The following is a 19,352-nucleotide window of genomic DNA, read 5'->3' on the forward strand; positions in this document are numbered from 1 at the left end:
TGGGGATATCCCAACTTGGTGGTCGCAAAAGCGTGCAAGAGAGTGAGATTTAGTGCCTGTGATCAACTGTTCCAATATAAACCGAAAGCTGAAGACCTGGAGATGGTGCTATGTATTCTGAAATTTTCCACTATTTCTCAACGATTGGGCAGAAAAAGTAAAAATCTTTGGCCCATGGTGCAAACCAAGCAAAATTGTCAGGAGTTAGAGTGTAAAATAGCTTTCTCTTGTAACAGAAATCTAAAAGATTTATTATGCCCTTCTGACGTGTGGTCTAGTAGAGTGGTGGAGAGGAGGGGACTATTTTGCTGTATCAATGTACTGCATGCTCTCTAATTTGTGAGGGATATCTAGTGTGCATTCCCGGAAGGAGGACTTGGAAGATGACTTGCAGTGCCACATGTGAGACGATTGGGGGGGTATACGCTATTGTATGCCAGGGTGGCTTGTGTTACATTGGCCACACGGCCAGAGTCTGAAGACCAGGCTCTTTGAACATCGGTCGAACATTGCCCATAAACGACAAGTGGATGTATTAACCCATCACTGTGTGGATAAACAACATTCTTTTGAGGAGTTTACATGTTTTGTCTTGGATCACATCCCAGTGACGTCATGGAGGAATGATGTGAAGACTAAACTATATCAGAGTTAAAAGAGATCTATTTTCTTTTTGGACATAATCTGACCGAAGGGGCTGAACCAGAAAGTGGAATGGTGTTCGTTTTATTGATTTTTGTTGTGAATGATTTCTGGCGGAAATGATGTCATGGAACGCGGAGTCTTTAATCCAGGAGCCATGTTGATGCCAGTGTTAGATAGAGTTGGAAAGAATGAGAGCTTGTTTTGGAATTTCCCTGATGTAGCCACTGGTTGGCGAAACAAGAGCCTTGTTGGAAATATAGCTGCTTATCTTCACTTGACTGCTGGAGGTGTACTAACCGGAACATCATGATTTTGGATGGAGTAATGGATCATCAGAGAAGCTAAGTATAGTTTTTTGGGGTTCTCTTGTTCTGTTTCTTTTCCCTGTGTACAGTGGTGGGATGTTTCCCTGTTTTTGAAAAATGGCATTTTGAGAGTAGTGGAGTTTTTTGCCCATGAAGCAAAATAAGAACAGCTTAAAAACTCATTGGGTTGCTGTCTGCATATTAATGATGGTTGAGGCTTTTTCTCCACTTTTGAGTAAATGGTTTTCAGGGGGTGTTCCACCACTCTGGCAAATAACATTTTCCTTAGATTTTTGAACCAATTTATGAGTCCCATTGCCCTGACGAAGAGGCTTTTTGCTGTAAAATGCTAGCCAACATCAGTGAACCAAGTAAAGTTTTTCAAGATAAGCATATTTTTTGTTATAAATTCCATAGATGTAGTTTCATTCAGCACAGTATTAGTAAAGGATTTTTAATGAGACTTGATATACCACTTTTATGTGTGGTTACAATCAAAACAGTTTACATACTTTAAGACAGGTTCTTTATTTTGTACCTGGAGCAAAAAGTGTTACGTGACTTGCCCAGAGTAATAAGTGTCAGTTTAATAAAATGTAAGGATGGTCGCACCCCCACAATGTTAGGTTGGAGGGGTTATGTTTGACACGGCCTTACAATCCGCAGTCCCGAGTTCAATACCTTCACAGAAGTTTCATTAGGGATAGAATCAAATAAGAAGCACAGCCAGGGGTGATTATATAAAGAATATATTATAGAAATAGTCTTACAGAAAAGTAATATTTATAAGCATTACAATTAAGCAGACAGCATTACACTTAAGCAGAGAGCATTACACTTAAGCAGAGAGCAAAGCAGTCTCACTGCCTTACAGAGTCCAGAAGGAAGCATGAAGTTGCAGGGAAAGGCAGAGAGAAAGAGAAAAGGGGGATGGTCTAAGCCATAGATAAAGGGAAGGATAGACAGAGAGAGGGAGAGCCAGAGTGCCAAGCCAAGAGCCAAGAGATAGCTAGATAGAAAGAAAGAGAGAGAGAGGGCCAAGACCCCTCTCCTGATAGCTTGATAGAAAAAGAGACATATTGATAGAGCAGAGAGCAGGCTTTTATACCTTGGAATCTTATTCTGACTAGAGAAAATATTGTATCTCCCAGTATCTTTCTGTTTAGAACTTGCAAACTGTTTGAGACAATGGTCAATTTAATTGACAAAGGAGAGTGTGACATCTGCAAGCATGGTGATGGGATTAAGTCTCTGGCTTGATCTGTGCACCATTGTCCTAAGCACCCTCTTAATCAGACATTAACACCTTTTAGCTAGTCATGATTCAATCAGGGAAACTTAAAACATATCAGGGATACTTAACACAGTCTCCCTGCACTAAGGGTCTATCTGCCTTCCCATGCCAGGGTCAGATTGATATAATTTCCCATAGGCCTCTAGGCTGACATCTCCCATACTTTTTTTTATTTTTATTTTTATTCTTTGAAATGAGGGCGAGCTTGTGGTACCCTTCTTTAAACAGCCTGCAATTAGCAGATGCTTCTTTTACCTCCAACAGTACGTCCCCTGTCTTGCAGAATCTCCAAGCTATGAAGATAGGTTGTATAGTCCGTAAACAGTTCCCATTACGAGTTCAAACCTCTGTCTTAGGTCGTATAGGCCATAATCTGGGCGGGGATCCCAGTATGCTTATATCTTACCCGTCGTTGAGCGAATGAACGGTGCATAAGGGATGAAGGAAGCTTTTTCAGGAGGTTCAGGTATAAAGGTACCAAGATGTCATAAGAGAGAGTATCTAAGTATGGGATATGGGAAAATATTATGTCTGACCCTGGTAATGGTAATGCAATAGGCCATGCCAAATTAAAACCAAATTAGCAAGTGTCCGAGAAGATACTGGAAATACATGTATAACAGCCTTAAAAGCTAGAAGGAACGTGGTATGATAAGCGTTGTAAAGAAATGTACATGTGTTTCACTTTACAGCAAAGGAAAATCATAATAATACATAGCAAAATCTGTACAATAATTAAGATAATGATAGGGTGAATTAAAACATTAAATACGTGGTTTGCAGTGGGCGAATACCCAAAGAAAAGTTCCCAAACTGAGACATGAGCGTCTCGTATTAAATTTTGTGCAATCTGTCCATTGTAAAAAGTGATAGTATGATTCACTTCTTTGGAGGATTTCTTTAGTTGTTCAATGTAAGTATGGAGTTCAGTAAAGTTCAGCATCTTGTGGAATGTCTCATTCCCCATTCCAAGAGGTAGTGGATGTACAGCATATGAAATAAAGTCTGGAATGTCCATAGAATCGGTTAAATCGGTGGAATTGTACAGCAAAGCGTTCTTAGGAAGGTGGCTATATCCGATGAACAGGAAACATTGTGTACAGCATGTGTGTTAAAGTCTTTGCAGTCAGGGTGCAGGAAGATGAATTAGTCCAGCAGGAACCGGCAGTCTCTTTAAACTGATGAGGTTCACACTTGAAATGAAAGGATGTTTGCACATGATGCACAGGATCTGTCAGTCACTGGAAATTAGTGGTATTCACCCTTGAGATGAAATGATGTCTGTGCATACAGGGAGGGATTTGAAAAGAGTCCCAATATCATTCAGCAGCTGTACTCCAGTGTGATCCAAATAAGAGATAGAAAATGAGAGAGAAACCATGTTGCCTGTACTGAATATATATATATATATATATAGAGAGAGAGAGAGAGAGAGAGAGAGAGAGAGAGAGAGAGAGAGAGAGAGAGACCAGGTTGCCTGTACTGAATGTGGCAACATGTAACAATATTAATGCATTCACTTGGTATAGTTATGGCAAAAGAGAGGTAATAATCAGGTACTTAAGGTTCTTAATCAGACATTCCAAAAAGATATGTTTTTGTGTGCTGCATATAACTATTATGGCACTTAAGAGAGACCATAATTCTGTACTGAATGTATATATATATAATCATTACAATTAGTCATGATTCAATCAGGGAAATTTCAAGTTAAAACATATCAGGGACACTTAACACAGTCTCCCTGCACTAAGGGTCTATCTGCCTTCCCATGCCAGGGTCAGATTGATATAATTTCCCATAGGCCTCTAGGCTGACAATAAGGAGCTGCAGTGGGAATTGAACTCACAATCTCAGGGTGCTGAGGCATCTTCTCTAACCATTAGGCCACTCCACTCCCCTTATATTAACTCTGCACCCCTCCCCCTCAAAATGTTAAGTCTGGCAATGTCCTTGATTCAAGGTGCTGTCAGACCATAGAGCAATACAAAGGCATTATAACATTCTCATTTCTGTTTTCCATTCCTTTCCCAATAATGAGATGAGGAGTGGCCTAGTGGTTACAGCTGCTCCCTCAGCAACCTAAGGTTGTGAGTAGAGAATGACATGGGGACACATTTTTCCCCATCCCTGGAGGAACTCAATTTCCCCATCCCCATTCCTGTAAGCTCTGCCTTAATCACACAAGCCTCAAACTCTTATGATTTTAAAGTGTTTGAGGCTTATGCAGATGAGGATGGAGCTTGCAGGAATGGGGCAGGGATGGGATGGGGGAAAAAAAAAATTGTCCTTGTGTCATTCTCTAGTTGTGAGTTTGATCCCATCCTGCTCCCTGATACTCTGGGCAAGTCACTTAACCCTCCATTGCCCCAGGTAACACAGATAGCTTATAAGCCTGCTGGGGACAGATGAAGAGTACTTGAAGTTGTGTCCCCCAGTCTGCCATACAGCACATAATAGCGGTTGTGTCTTCAGTCTAATAAGTGTTAACAGTTATTTTAATATACAAATATATATCATGGTATCTATGCTTAATTGTTTCACTAAAATTATAATTCTAAATATTATCTTGTTCTCTGTATTTTACGGCACATTTTGCTGAATAAACGTAATCCTAACCATTAAAGAATTAAAGGTTAATCACCCTTTTATCCATATAATCTTTTCTCTAAGGTTTATTTTGAGAACATATATATGCTGGATTTTGTATACAACTATTTAGAAAGTCTACATAAAAATTTATGTGTGAACTAAATAGTAGCTATTATGAAAATATATGGGGTTACAAGAACTAATAGCATATTTCCTTCAGGCAGCACTTACTGTGAAAAGGTTCTATCTGCAAGGTCCACATTGTTTATTTTCACAATGCACTCATTTTCATGAAACAGAGCATCTCGCTTTGATCGACTATATTCTTCTATCCCTCTAATATAGAGTCCAAGAATCCTAAAAAAAAACAATAAAATAAGATAAGAATCTGAAGATATCATGTTTATCTAGCTTCAGAACAACTACATGCATAGAAGAACAACTTATCATTAAACTAATGTAGAATTTAAGATTTATGTTCCTTATTTTAATTTACAAATTTTGTTGATGCCCAATAAATGCTATGTGGGCCCTAGGATATTTCTAATCTTGTTGATCTATTCTGTGTCACTTTCTAAGCAGGGGTAGAACTTGCCTTTGCCTATACTGTATGCATGATAGGCAGAAATAAGACAATTGATTATGGTTTAAGAGGGCTGTCTTAACAGCCAACTCAGAAAATGCTAACTCTGTACTGTAACACCTTTACAGAAGCTCATGCATTGTAACACCATTACAAAGCTCATATAAGCCGCTCTGAATTGACTCCCCCAATCGTTAGTAGCAGTATAGAATCTTTCAATAAACAATATAGCAGAAAGGAGACTTTTTTTTCCCATAAATCTTCTTACTACAAAAGGCTAAAGGTTTGTGAGCTCACCAGTAATATAAACTGAAATGATACGAGGAAGCCTTGTATTGTTCTAATTTCTCCCATACTGACAAGAGGGAGTACAGGACAACTGAGTCCTGTGTATTGAGCAAGGCCCTGGATGAAGTGAAAGTGAGGGGATTTAGCTTTTGTGTCCTTTTACTTACAAGGAATTTGAGGGGTTGGTTGAAAGGCTTTTGACCAGTGTAGATTTTGCAATAGGGGAGAAGATATGCAAAAATTGAATTCACCTTGAAAAACTACTAAAGAAGAAAATGTGTGGCAATTTTTGTCAGATGTCAGGATACTTTTGGCAGCAATCAAGAAGAATATAATTTTGGGAGATTATCAGGGAAACAAAAAGAGAAAAAAGTGTTTGGATTTTATGATCCTAGAGAAAAAGAAAAGAAGTCACATAGAAAACAGGAGAATAAACTTAACCCAATATAAATTTTGTCTTTTTGCTTTTGGTTAGTCAAAACATCAGATGAACTGCATATACTTGTTCTCAATTCACCCAGTAAATTTCATGCTTATATATAGACTATTACAGTGAATTGGTTTAAGTGTACTTGTGAAGACTACACTTGGAACCAACATACAGTCCAAATGGAAGTAGGGTCCTAAAACTAGTTTCATACACTATAGGCTTTTAGGGCTGTTAAATACAGAGACTGAGGGACTGGTACCAAATATATTGTTGAGTTTATGATGCAACAGTTATGTCTAAGTTATTCTATACTGCAATTGCAATTTTATATTGAGCTAAATCCAAACATTAAAAACTAATTCAGTATAAAAACAAAATTTTGAAAAAAAATTATAAATTGTTGATTTGAAATTTATTATGAGATCATGATGTCTAATAAATAAACTGAGTGTCATTGGGATAGGTCCCAAAGTGATGGGCTGAGTAAAGATCTGGTTGAGTGGAAGGTAACAGAGGGTAGTGATCAATGGAGATTGATTTCAGGAAAGGGATGTTACACCAGAGATGTGCCTCAAGGTTCTGTTCTTGGGCCTGTTCTTTTTAACATTTATATAAATTGTATTACTGAAGGGCTGTTGGGTAAGATTTGCCTTTTTGCGGATGATACCAAAATCTGCAATAGAGTAGACACCCCTGATGGGGTGAATAAAATGAAGAAAGACCTGGCAAAACTTGAAGAATGGTCTGAAATTTGGCAGCTAAAATTTAATGCTAAGAAATGCAAGGTTATACATTTGGGCAGCAAAAACCTGAGGGAATGGTACAGTTTAGGGCAGTGGTCTCAAACTTAAACCCTTACATTAATCAAAAAACAACTTAGGGTTTTAGAATGGAAATGGAGACAAACTAAAGCAAGAGAAAACTTGATTAAATATAAAGAACAATTGCAATATTATAAAACTAAAATAAACCTAGCAAAAACAACATATTATTCCAATAAAATTTCAAGTGCTAAAATTTTTTCTGCTCTCTTTGCTATTTAAAAAAAATCTTACAGCTCCAAAAAGAATAGAAAGCCCTGAACTAGAAAATAAACCTATTGCATAAAATCTTGCCAATTATTTTGTAAACAAAATTAATAAAATTAGAGATAGCATTGGTTCAAAAGTTAATTTTAATGTAGACACGAAACCAACACAAATTTTACCTAAAATAGTTTAACCACAGGATTTATACCAAAAGATTGGAAAGAAGCAATCATCTGTCATAGAAACAAAGAAAAAAGCAGCAGAAAAGGGCTATAGCCCACCAAGTCTGCCCATTCCAAGTATCCCCTCCCCTGAATTTACTCCCTTAAAGATCTCACGTGAATATCCCATTTTCTCTTAAAATCCGTCACGCTGCTGGCCTTTATCACCTGGAGTCTGTTCCAATGATCCACTACTCTTTCGGTGAAGAAATACTTCCTGGAGTCGCCATGAAACTTCCCTTCCCTGATTTTCAGCGGATGCCCTCTGGTGGTCGAGGGTCCCATGAGCCAGAAGATATCATCTTCTGACTCGATGCGTCCCGTGATGTACTTATATGTTTCAATCATATCTCCCCGTTCTCTTCTTTCCTCAAGTGAGTACAGCCGCAATTTTTTTGATCTTTCTTCATACGTGAGATCCTTGAGCCCCAAGACCATCCTGGTGGCCGTTCGCTGAACCGACTCGATCCTCAGCACGTCCTGTCTAATAATAAAAAATCCTAAAAACTCAATTGCAATTGAGTCAAATTACTAACCCATTGCCAATCTCCCCTTTATCGCTAAATTAATAGAAAAGGTTGTTTTTAATCATGTAAGCAATTTTGTAGAAAAGACACATACATTACATTCTAATCATACAGGCTTTAGATCTAATCACTCAACAGAACACTCTATGATAGGTCTTACAACTAATATCCAATGCCACCTAGATCACCATAAATGTATCCTCCTGATCTCACTTGATCTATCTGCAGCATTTGATACCATTGACCATCATTTACTCATCAAGAGACTGTCTTCCATTAGCATTTCTGACCAAGTGCTAAACTAGATCAAATCATATTTTCAAGATAGGTCAGCCAAAGTTATTTTCAATAATTCATTATCAAACAACTATACAAACTCTTATGGCATCCCTCAAGGCTCAATCTTGTCTCCTCTTTTATTTAATATTTTTTTGTTGCCACTACTCACTACTTTTTTTGTTGCCTATGCAGATGACATCCAGCTTCTGTATCCATTAAATACAGCTGATTCCAATGAGATAATAAATATAAATAAGTTAAAACAAATAAGTCAATGGCTTAAAGACAACATGTTGGCCCTGAACGCAACCAAATCTTCAATAATGTTTTTTCCATGGAAAAAGGATCTTACATTCTCATCACACATACTCCTAGATAGTTCCCCACTACAAAAAGTAACAACGAAGAAAATATTAGGAATATTATTAGACCAAGAACTTTCTTTTCATGATCAGATTAGTTCCGCAGTTAAAAACTGTTTCTATAAGTTACGTCTCATTAGATCTTTATCCAAAGTTTTAAAACCAGATGCTCTTAACATTCTAATTCATTCATTGGTTATTTCTAGGCTGGATTACTGCAACACATTGTATCATGGCATAACTCAGAAAGAAATAAGAAGGCTAAAATTATACAAAATACAGCAATAAAAATTATTACTAACTCCAAAAAATATGATTATGTCACACCTCTTCTACGAAAAGCACACTGGTTACCAATTTTGCACAGAATAATCTAAAATTACACTGATAACCTTTAAAATCCAACAAACCAATGCACCAATATTTCTAGATCTTTTCTTAATACCACACTCTCCAACCAGGACACTTACATCAATGGAACAGCATTTGCTGACTATCCCTTCTCCAAAAATAATAGGTACCAGAAGATCCACAATTTTTTCAGTCATAGCACCCCAGCTTTGGAACAATTTATCAATCTATTTACATGGAGAAACCTCATTAGAAAAATTTAAAAGCACATTAAAATGCTACCTGTACAAAGATGCATTTGAGTCATAGATAGGATAATTTATCTAATATTAATCCCAGGCTCAAATACCTAATTTTAACTAGACCTTATTTATAGGTCACAACCTCTCCTATCTTCTTTTTAGGCTTAGCCATATTTTCTTAAAAAAAAAAAGTTCTTCATTACCCTCCTGATGTTGTTTTTCCCTTAAATGTATTTTTACTTTCCTTAAAGATTGTAGTTCACCCCTCTTCCCTTTTGTATCGCTAATTACTTATGCACATACATTGTATGTTTAATTATACAAATTGTTTTATTTTGCCTCCCAATTTTAAATTGTAACACGTATAGAAATATTTGATATTGCGTGTACAACAAACTTCTAATAAACTTGGAACTTTGCAGGGCCACATTTTGGATTTTTAGGTACTTGGAGGGCCTCAGAAAAAAATAGCTAATGTATTATTTTTTAAGTTCAATATTTTTATTGATTTTAATGTAACAGAACAGAAACAAAACAGATACAGAAATCATACATCAATAAGATGAAAAAAATATAGCAATAGTCACCCATGTCATATCACAGTCGCATACAAAAAGTAAGCAAATCTTATAGAAAATGTAAAATGCACCATACAAAAGAATACAAAACAATGCCATCACATGTCCAGAATAGGGTCCCAGATATCATGGAATTTACTCAAGGAACCAAATTTCTCAGCATATATACGTTCATATTTCACAATAACTGTAACATGTGCCCACCATGAGGCATAAGAAGCAGATGACAAGTCTTTCCAGTTTGATAAGATTTCTTTTATCGCAATGAGAAGTAAAGCCCTAAGGAGAAGATAATTAGCATCAGAAATAGTTAATGACAAGCCATCATTCCCAAATATGAGTATTGCATAAGTCAGGGGCAGTTTAATATCCAGTGCTGTCGATATCGTCTTCCATACAGATTTCCAGAAATCCTTCAATCGTGAGCAATCAAGAAGCATGTGGCAGAGCGTACCCTCAGTATCAAGGCAAGACCAACAATGATTTGACATTTGGGGACTAAACTTAGCCAATCGGTAAGGGGTCCAAAAAGCCCTATGGAGTAGAAAAAAGGTAGTCTGTCTCATGGATGATGAATGTAAAGCTCTTCCAGCCAGAAGACAAGAGTCCCTCCAAATATGTTCTTCCAAGGAGAAGCCCAATATGTCGTGCCAAGATTGAACCAATTTACAATCAAGAGGATATTTGTGTGATTGAAGTAATTTGTACCAGCGTGATGCTTCTTTGCCTTGATGAACAATCAAGGTGCAGTGGGAAAGGAAAGATGGGCGATCCACAGAAGGATGTAGAGGTAGAAAGTCCTTTTTGATAGCATGCGTCAGTTGTAGCCATCGGAAGAATTGCGATGGAGGTAGTCCATATGTTCTGCATATAGATGCAAAGGTGTTCCATTTTGTTCCATCATACAGTTGATTTACCGTCCAGATTCCAATCTGTTGCCAAGACTTCCATGAAACCGGATTATTCTGAATCTTTATATGTGGATTTAACCACAGAGAGGTCATCAAATTTGTATTCCATCTGTTTTCAGAAAATAGTTCAATTTCTTTAAAAGAGTGAAGAGCAGAGTGCAGAATAGGGTTATTCAGCAGAACAGCAGGTAGGGACATAACCGGCGCTAAGTTCAATGGAATATCTGTGAGATGTGACTCTAGAAGTTGCCAAGGAGGCATAGTAATCGAGTCTGTTACAGAATACCATTTGGAGCTCTGTCTTAGTATAAAGGAGACATGGTAATCAAAAAAACTGGGAAAAGAGACTCCATCATTCTGTCTGGAACTCTTAAGTTTCAGGAGACTAATCTGTGGTACTTTACGTAACCATAAAAACTCAGTTAGTAATAATTCCACTTTCTTGTAATAGGACCGATGAAGTAGAACTGGGAGCATGGACAACACATAATTCACTACAGGGACTATCATCATCTTGATGGTGTCCAAACGACCCCACCAAGATAGTTTGAGTGGTGACCAGAGGGCAAGAGAACGTTTCACTTTGTTCATTATGTATTCCATATTATATTCCAACGTGTCCTCTATGGTCGGGCCAAAGAAAACCCCCAAATATTTAATCTTATCAGGGCTCCAGTGAAAGCCTAGTTGTTTAACATCATCACAAAGTTCAGGGCAGTTAATAGGCATAATTTCAGACTTAGAGAAGTTTAGTTTGTATCCAGAAATCAGTGAATAGCGGCAAATTAGTTCAATAATATGTGGGAGAGAGGAGGGAGAGGCGTATATAAGGACATCGTCGGCATATGCTGACAGTTTGACCTCAAAGTCTCCTAGTTGGAAGCCAGATATATTCTTATGCAAGCGTATAGCCACTAGCAGCGGTTCCAGAGCCAGATTAAACAGTAGGGGGGACAACGGGCACCCCTGCCGAGTTCCTCTTGTCAATTGGAATGGAGAGGAGTAAATGTTATTAATATATAGTTTAGCCGTCGGGTGGGAATAAAGTACTCGTATAAGAGTTGTAAAATATATAGGAAATCCATACCACTGAAGTACTTGAAATATATAGTTCCATTCTATATGATCAAAGGCCTTCTCGGCGTCTAATGCAATTGCTAGTAGTGGAGAAGTATTACTGGTGGAGTGTTGAATGATATGTGCAAATAATCTAGAGTTGTCACAGGAATATCTTCCCGGCATAAATCCTGTTTGTTCCGGGTGAATGAGAGTGTCTAATACTGGTTGCATTCTGTTCGCAAGAACTTTGGCAAATATTTTAGCGTCCGTATTAATTAAGGAGAGAGGGCGATAATTTGCGACATCAGTGAGGTCTTTACCATCCTTAGGAAGGACGATGATATTCGCCTCTGTGAAAGATCCTCTCCCACAACCTTCAGTAATTAGTACTTGAAAAAATTCAAATAAATGCGGTAGAATATGAGGCAGAAAAACTTGATAAAATTCCGACGGAAGGCCGTCAGGGCCTGGTGCTTTCTTTTTAGCTAGTGATCGTATAGCTTTAGCAATCTCATCTGGACAGACTTCTGTATTTAAATAGTCAGATTGCGCAGGTGTTAGTAGATTAGATGGTAAATCTGTCAGGAATTCCTTGGCCGTCGAGGAGTTCACAGATTCAGTGGTGTAGAGAGATTTATAAAATCTGTGGAAAGTAGCTACTATTTGTGCTGTATCAGTAAGTACTAAGCCAGAGTCATCTTTAATGGCGGGTATATGTTTTTTAGTGGATCTACCTTTCAAATATTGAGCAAGAAGATGACCGCATTTATTGTTTTCCATATAATAGGAAGCATTTTTCATCAATATTTGATTATTGGCGACTTGGCTGGTAAGTACATTATGTTTCAGTCTCAATGATCTAAGCTCCGTCAATATAGAAAAATCAGCAGAGGAGTGTATGTGTTCTTGTTCCAGGCGTTTAATATTGGTCTCTAACAATTGTATTTCTGAGAGTCTCTGAGATTTCATATGGGCTGAAAAGGAAATGATAGAGCCCCTAATAAAGGCTTTGAAGGTATCCCAAAGAGTAACCCAATTAGTATCTTCCAGCTTATTTAAGTGAAAAAAATCAGCAATTTCCTTCTCAATGTGGGACACAAATTCTGGTTCAGTAAGCAAGGAGGTGTTAAGTCTCCATAGCCGCTGAGGTCGCGGGGCCATAATATCATGTAATTGTAATAGTATAGCTGCATGGTCGGAGACCACAATCTCCTTTATAGTTGAAGAATGAAGAAAGGTGGCCAGAGAGGTACTCATCAAGAAAAAATCAATTCGAGTATAACTGGAGTGTGGTGCAGAGAAGAAAGTATATTCATCAGCATTTAGATGTTGGATTCTCCAGGGATCTATCAAGTCAAATTGAAGTAGTAAATCTTGAAGTTTATGCCAACTTCTAGATTTTTTATAGTTAGAGCGAGATTTCCTATCTCTAGTTGGTTCTAATATGAGATTAAAATCACCGCCCAGGATGATATGATGTCCTAAAACGGATGCTAAGTGTTCTGAAATATCATCATAAAAGGTAGGGTCATCAATATTAGGACCATAAATGTTAAGGCAATCAATAATTGTCCCATTAAGATCTATAGTGGTGCAAATCCATCTGCCCTGTAGATCAGACGTGTGTGATAAGATCCGTATATCAGCTCTATTTCTGATTATAGTAATAACTCCATTGTGTTTGTCCATGGCAGGAGAGAAAAGGCCAGGAAAAGCCCATGGAAAAGTAAGCTTAGAAGAGTCAGTAGCAGATAAGTGAGTCTCCTGTAAAAATAAAATGTCCGGCTGTAGATTTTGAACATAGTTCCAAATTTTTTGTTTTTTAGTGGGGTTGTTGAGTCCCTTAACATTTAGGGAACAAAATGTCAAAGACATATATCAGTTAGTAATAATGCTATAATGTTACTGAGAAAATGAAAAGTCAATGTGCAGTAAGAAATATCCCAATAAAGAACTATACTTGTGGCATTTGCATTATAGGTCAGAACATATATAGAAAGATGCATATTAATGATTATCACAATTGCATAAAGTGAAAAAAAAATATAGTAGTTTTGCAAATAAAGGAGAAGAAATAGTTGTGACATAGGTGACATCAAAAAGAAATGTCGGGTCAGAGAGAGCACAAGGGCTGCAATAGTGGGAAGCCAACCAGCAGTACTCAATATTACTAGGCAGAATTGAAAAAATCCATAACAGGTGATATTCTAAGAGAGAAAATACAGAAGATATATATGCATGACATGCACACAGAGATAAATGCTATGGAGATTGTAAGCAAACATACCTAAAAAAACAATCTGTGTAAAGCAAGAAATACATATCAAAGTGAAAGGTGCATGGCATATAATAACATAGTAAAACACAGCACAACCAGTATCTCTAATATGTGCAAGAACATATTAAGTATGCATATAACGATCAGAGAGAGAAAACTAGGTCACAGTCACCAGCCTCATCATAGAAAATTCAAGTATTATCGATGGTACTAGGTGCCAGCTTTTCAAGGAAGTCTGCAAGTTCCATGGGATTTTCAAAGTTCTTGGTGATATTATTGTGGGTAACACGCAGAGTGGCCGGGTAAAACATGCCAAATTTGGCTCCGATGGCTTTGAGGCGAGGGCGATACTCCATGAGCAGCTTCCGGCGTTTGGCGGTCTGTTTGGCCAGGTCTGGCACAATTAAAATATTATGACCTTCATATTTCAGTGGCCTCTTCAGCTTGGCTTGCTGCATAATCTCCATTACTTGAGTAAATCGGAGAAGACGGATGACAATGGGACGTGGAAACTTGGCACCAGGGTCCGGAGCATGTGATGGCTCGCGGTGAGCTCGGTCCACCTCTAAATCATGTAGAAAAGTTATATCAAGCAGTTTAGGAAGTAAAGATTGTATAAAGGGAATCATCGCTCTACCTTCCCTCGCTTCCGGGATTCCTAATATCCGAAAATTGTTCCTACGTGAACGGTTTTGCGAATCTTCCAGCTCCCGCTCCAAAATCGCCATTTTTTTTATCTGACGCTGCAAGTTGGTAATATTCATTGCATTCGTCTCAGCACGCTGTTCCGTGATATCCATTCGGGAGCGAAATACAGCCATCTCAGTTGTAAGCGATTGTAGGTCAGTTTTAAGATCTTCAGTGTTTTGAACTGTAGTTTGAATCAGTTCACGCATGGATCGTAGTTCATCCATAACGGCTTGCAAAGCCTCGTGGTCGCCATCATTTTTAGTTGGTGGGGTTTTCAGTGGCGATATAGGGTCAGTACTCTTACGTTTTCCTGACTTGCTAGATGCCATCGTTGTTGTTCGCCGTCCAATATCAAGAAAAATCGCTTAATATCTGTAAAGGCACTGGTAATTAGGTCTCAGTTTAAGCTGGTTAGCAGAGCTCCACTAAAACACAGCCATACCTTGTGGCGCTCTCTAGCGCCCCTCCATATTATTAAAGAAATGACAATTTTGCATGATGTAAAACACTTTATAGTTTATAAATCTTTCCTTTTGGACAAGTCTTAATAATAATATTGTAATTTACAGCTAAAGAGACATGATCAAGAAACTGTTTTATTTTACTTTTGTAATTATGATAAACATACCGAGGGCCTCAAAATAGTACCTGGCAGGCCACATGTGGCCCCCAGGACGTGAGTTTTGAGATAACTGGTTTAGGGGGTGAAGAACTTATGTGCAAAACAGAAGAGCAGAACTTGGGTGTGATTGTATGTGATGATTTTAAGGTGGCCAAACAAGTTGAAAAGGTGACGGCGAAAGCTAGAAGGATGCTAGTTGCATAGGGAGAGGTATGGCCAGTAGGAAAAAGAAGGTATTGATGCCCCGGTATAAGACATTGATGAGACCTCATTTAGAATATTGTGTATAATTCTGGAGGCCACACCTTCAAAAAGAGGAAGGCTACTAAAACGGTATGTGGTCTTCATCATAAGGCGTATGGGAAAAGACTTAAAGACCTCAATCTGTATACTTTGGAGGAAATGCGGGAGAGGGGAGATATGATAGAAACATTTAAATACCTACGTAATATAAATGTGCATGAGTTGAGTCTCTTTCTTTTGAAAGGAAACTCTGCAATGAGAACGCATAGGATGAAGTTAAGAGGTGATAGGCTCCGGAGTAATCTAATTAAATACTTTTTTAAATATTTTATTCATCAAATTTCAAATTATATTACAAGTATTTACTCTTGCGCCAGAAATACAGCAGGGAATAAACAAAGAAATCATAATACAATATAAGAAAATAAATTCTAAGCTCCTTAGACCCCCAATCCATTTGCCCATCACATATATGTTTGCTAACTCTCAAGTCCTTCCTTTATAAAACCCCCGCTTTCATTCATAGACATTTGATTACTTACACCCCAGCAACATTTATTAATTGTTCCCTCTCTCAAAAACATTAACATTTGTTGTCACTTTATGTTCTCCGTCACAGCACCCCAAACATGGAATTCTCTCCCCATTTATTTAAGGGAAGAGCACCTTCTTGACAGATTTAAGAGCAAGTTAAAATGCTTTCTTTTTAAAGATGCATTTGATTGTTAGTAAGCTAGATTAGGAGCCTTTATGAATTTTATTTTCTGACTTATTTGAAGTCTTCCGCTTTTACCCTCCCTGTTGTTGTTTTTTTTCCTTATTTACTATCAACAATTGTATTTCTTCCCTCATTTTTTTTCACTTTTGTTTGGTATGGTCTGTCTTATTTGTCAAAATTGTCTGTTCTGTCCCTGCCTGAAATTTGTAATTTTACTTTCTGTACATCGCTTAGAATTTTGAATAAACAATTAATCAAATTTTTAATAAACTTGAGGAATTCCAACAAAAGTAAGGAAAAACTTTATTTTCATACATTGAAACAGGAATTGTCTTAACAACATTGAATCCCATTATATCTAATTACTGTTCTAACTAAACATTCCCTATTACCAGTTTCTTCAAATCTAAACAAGCTTGCAGCAGTTCAGGAGAATAAAACACATATTTAAGTCCTAGATACTTAACTAGACATTTGCAGGGTAGGCTAGCAAAAATATACCCCCCCCCCACCCCCGAGACACTATTTCAGGTCTCATTACAAGAAACAATTTTCTACTGTACAATCCTGTGTCTGTCTAGCTACATCAGGGTATACATATACTTTTTTCCCATAAAATAACATTTTTGAAGTTCAAAAGTATAATCAAAAAATGGCATTTACGTCTTGTTCAAAAACTAAAGAGAAGAGGAACATCATTCTTTCTGAAGTCTCAGATACTGTAGATTCTAGGAGATCTGTAACATTTAAAGGTCCATCAATATTTAAATTAAGTTGTTCAGTCTCTGGTTTGCTCCTGCTTCATTTTTTGATGGCAAATAATAAATTCTATTTATTGGTGGCATAGCTTCAGAGGAAAATCTCAAGACTTAAGTTAGATATTTTTTTAAGCATTTCAACAGGAAAAACCCCCTGTGTTCTAGGAAAATTCCAAAAGACATATATTCAAATGATGATTAAAGTTCTCTAACTGCTCCACTTTTCTATTCAACTGATTTTTATCCCTTATGAGTCCTGAAACTAACTCTTGAAGAAAGCAAATAGAATGCTAGGTATGATAAAGAAGGGAATTACGAGTAGATCAGAGAAAGTTATAATACCACTCTACAGAGCCATGGTCAGACCGCACCTGGAATACTGCATCCAGCATTGGTCTCCATACCTAAGCACAGCCGTCCGCCTAATCTATGGCCTCAAAAAGTCAGACCATATCAGCCCTTACTACAGAAAACTCCACTGGCTACCAATAGAAGCGAGAGTCATCTTCAAATTTGCCTGCCTCTGCTTCAAAACTTTAACTGGCCTGTCCCCGATATATCTGTCTCACCACTTTGCGTTCCCAGGCACCAATCAAACTTGCAATGCCTATCTGTTTATCTATCCATCCCCAAAGGGATGCACCTACAAAAGATTCCTTAATAGAACTCTCTCATTCCAAGCTGGCAAATGGACAGATTGCCGGACAACCCTCATCTCATCTGCCCCTTCTTACTCATCCTTCAGAAAATCTCTCAAATCTTACCTCTATGATAAATTTCTCAAACCCCTCCCCTCCAATTAACCAAACCCTACCACCTCTCCTTCCCCCGATCTCTCCTTTCCTTCCCCTCAATCCAACACTTCCTTCCTTCCTACTTACCCCTCCCCCCGGCACCCTCCCGTAACTGATACTGGTTGCACTCTGGCCATTCACCACTCTGTATCCTCGCTATATATGTAACTATCTTTGCATAGTAATCCACTTAACCACATTATATAGTCTCTTGTATCGTATCATGCTCTACAAGTCTCTTGCACTGTATTTTCACTGTATAAATATCTCTGTTGTATATGTACAGTCTCTTGCATTGTAAATCTGCATTGTATCTTTGCTGTATAAACACCTAAGCTGAATATGTACAGTCCCCTGTATTGTAAACTGCTCTCAACTGCATAATACATTCCCTGGCATTGTATCTTCACTGTATATGTACAGTCTCTTGCATTGTAAACCGCTCTGAACTGTTTGTGGTATTGCGGTATACAAAAATAAAGTTATTATTATTATTATATAAAACTGCTAGAGAGGGTGCAGAGATGAGCAATGAAGCTAGTGAAAGGTATGGAGAACCTGGACTACGAGGCGAGGGGATCTGATTGAGACTTTACAATGTGACACGGACAAGAGGACAAAGACTGAAGCTGAGGGGACAAATATCAAGAAGTTCTGTTTCACACAGCGAGTGGTGGACACCTGGAATGCTCTCCCAGAGGAAGTAATTGCAGAATCCACCGTTGTAGGATTTAAGGGTAAACTAGATATGCACATCTCCTTAAGAGTGGCATAGAGTGATATGGGTAAGAGTAAATTAGATGCACATCTCCCTTGAGAAGCATACAGTGATATGGAGACTAAAACTATGCCAGGGTACTCCTGGCGGGGCCTCTGTATGTGCGGATCACCAGACTTAATGGACCCAGGGTCTGATCCAGAGATGGCAATTCTTATGTTCTACTTTTTCAAAAACCTGTTTTATTAGTAAATTATTATTTGGTCCAATCTAGTTTAAGTCCCAAGGCGTCAACTGTACTTATTAGGACTGCAACCTCTTGAGAAGACCTGGACATGGTGTTGTTCAGCCTGGAGAGAGCTTTGCAAATAATCTCCAGTCGTTCAGCCTGGGGAGAGCTTCCAAAATACTCTCCGTGTAACCACCAGAGGCTTAACCAAATAAGAGCTGAATTTCATGCCGGCTCACAGGGCTCCCTGCTCCTTCCTTGTTTTGCCTCTCAAACTAGGGTTTCTCCAGGTGATTCAATTTGGCAGGGCTCTTCAGTCATAGTTGTGATTGAAATGATGGACGAGATTACACACAACTGCAAGGGAGGCAACACAGTTATCATGGGTGACTTCAACTATCCGAGAATAGACTGGAACCTAGGCACCTCCAGCTGCGTTAGAGAGACCACGTTCTTGGATGCTGTAGGCAATTGCTTCCTGGAACAACTTGTCAAGGAAAATACTAGAGGAAATGCAATTCTGGACTTAACTCTAAATGGCCACGAGGACCGGCGCAAGATGTAGAAGTAGAAGGGACGCTGGGGAAACAGCGATCACAATATGATC

General features: G+C 38.1%; 1 protein-coding gene across 4 annotated transcripts in view; it reads right to left on the minus strand.

Annotated features, from left to right (window-relative positions):
- Positions 1 to 19,352, minus strand: part of PARD3B (par-3 family cell polarity regulator beta) — a 1,834,390-nt gene that overhangs the window by 1,024,693 nt on the left and 790,345 nt on the right. For all 4 annotated transcript variants that reach the window (XM_033945029.1, XM_033945028.1, XM_033945030.1 and 1 more), the window contains one exon: positions 5,068 to 5,193. In XM_033945029.1, the coding sequence (XP_033800920.1) occupies positions 5,068 to 5,193 (126 nt within the window). The remainder of the gene's footprint in view (positions 1 to 5,067; positions 5,194 to 19,352) is intronic.

The sequence above is a fragment of the Geotrypetes seraphini genome, chromosome 5, assembly GCF_902459505.1.
Source record: "Geotrypetes seraphini chromosome 5, aGeoSer1.1, whole genome shotgun sequence".
Classification (NCBI taxonomy): Eukaryota; Metazoa; Chordata; class Amphibia; order Gymnophiona; family Dermophiidae; genus Geotrypetes; species Geotrypetes seraphini.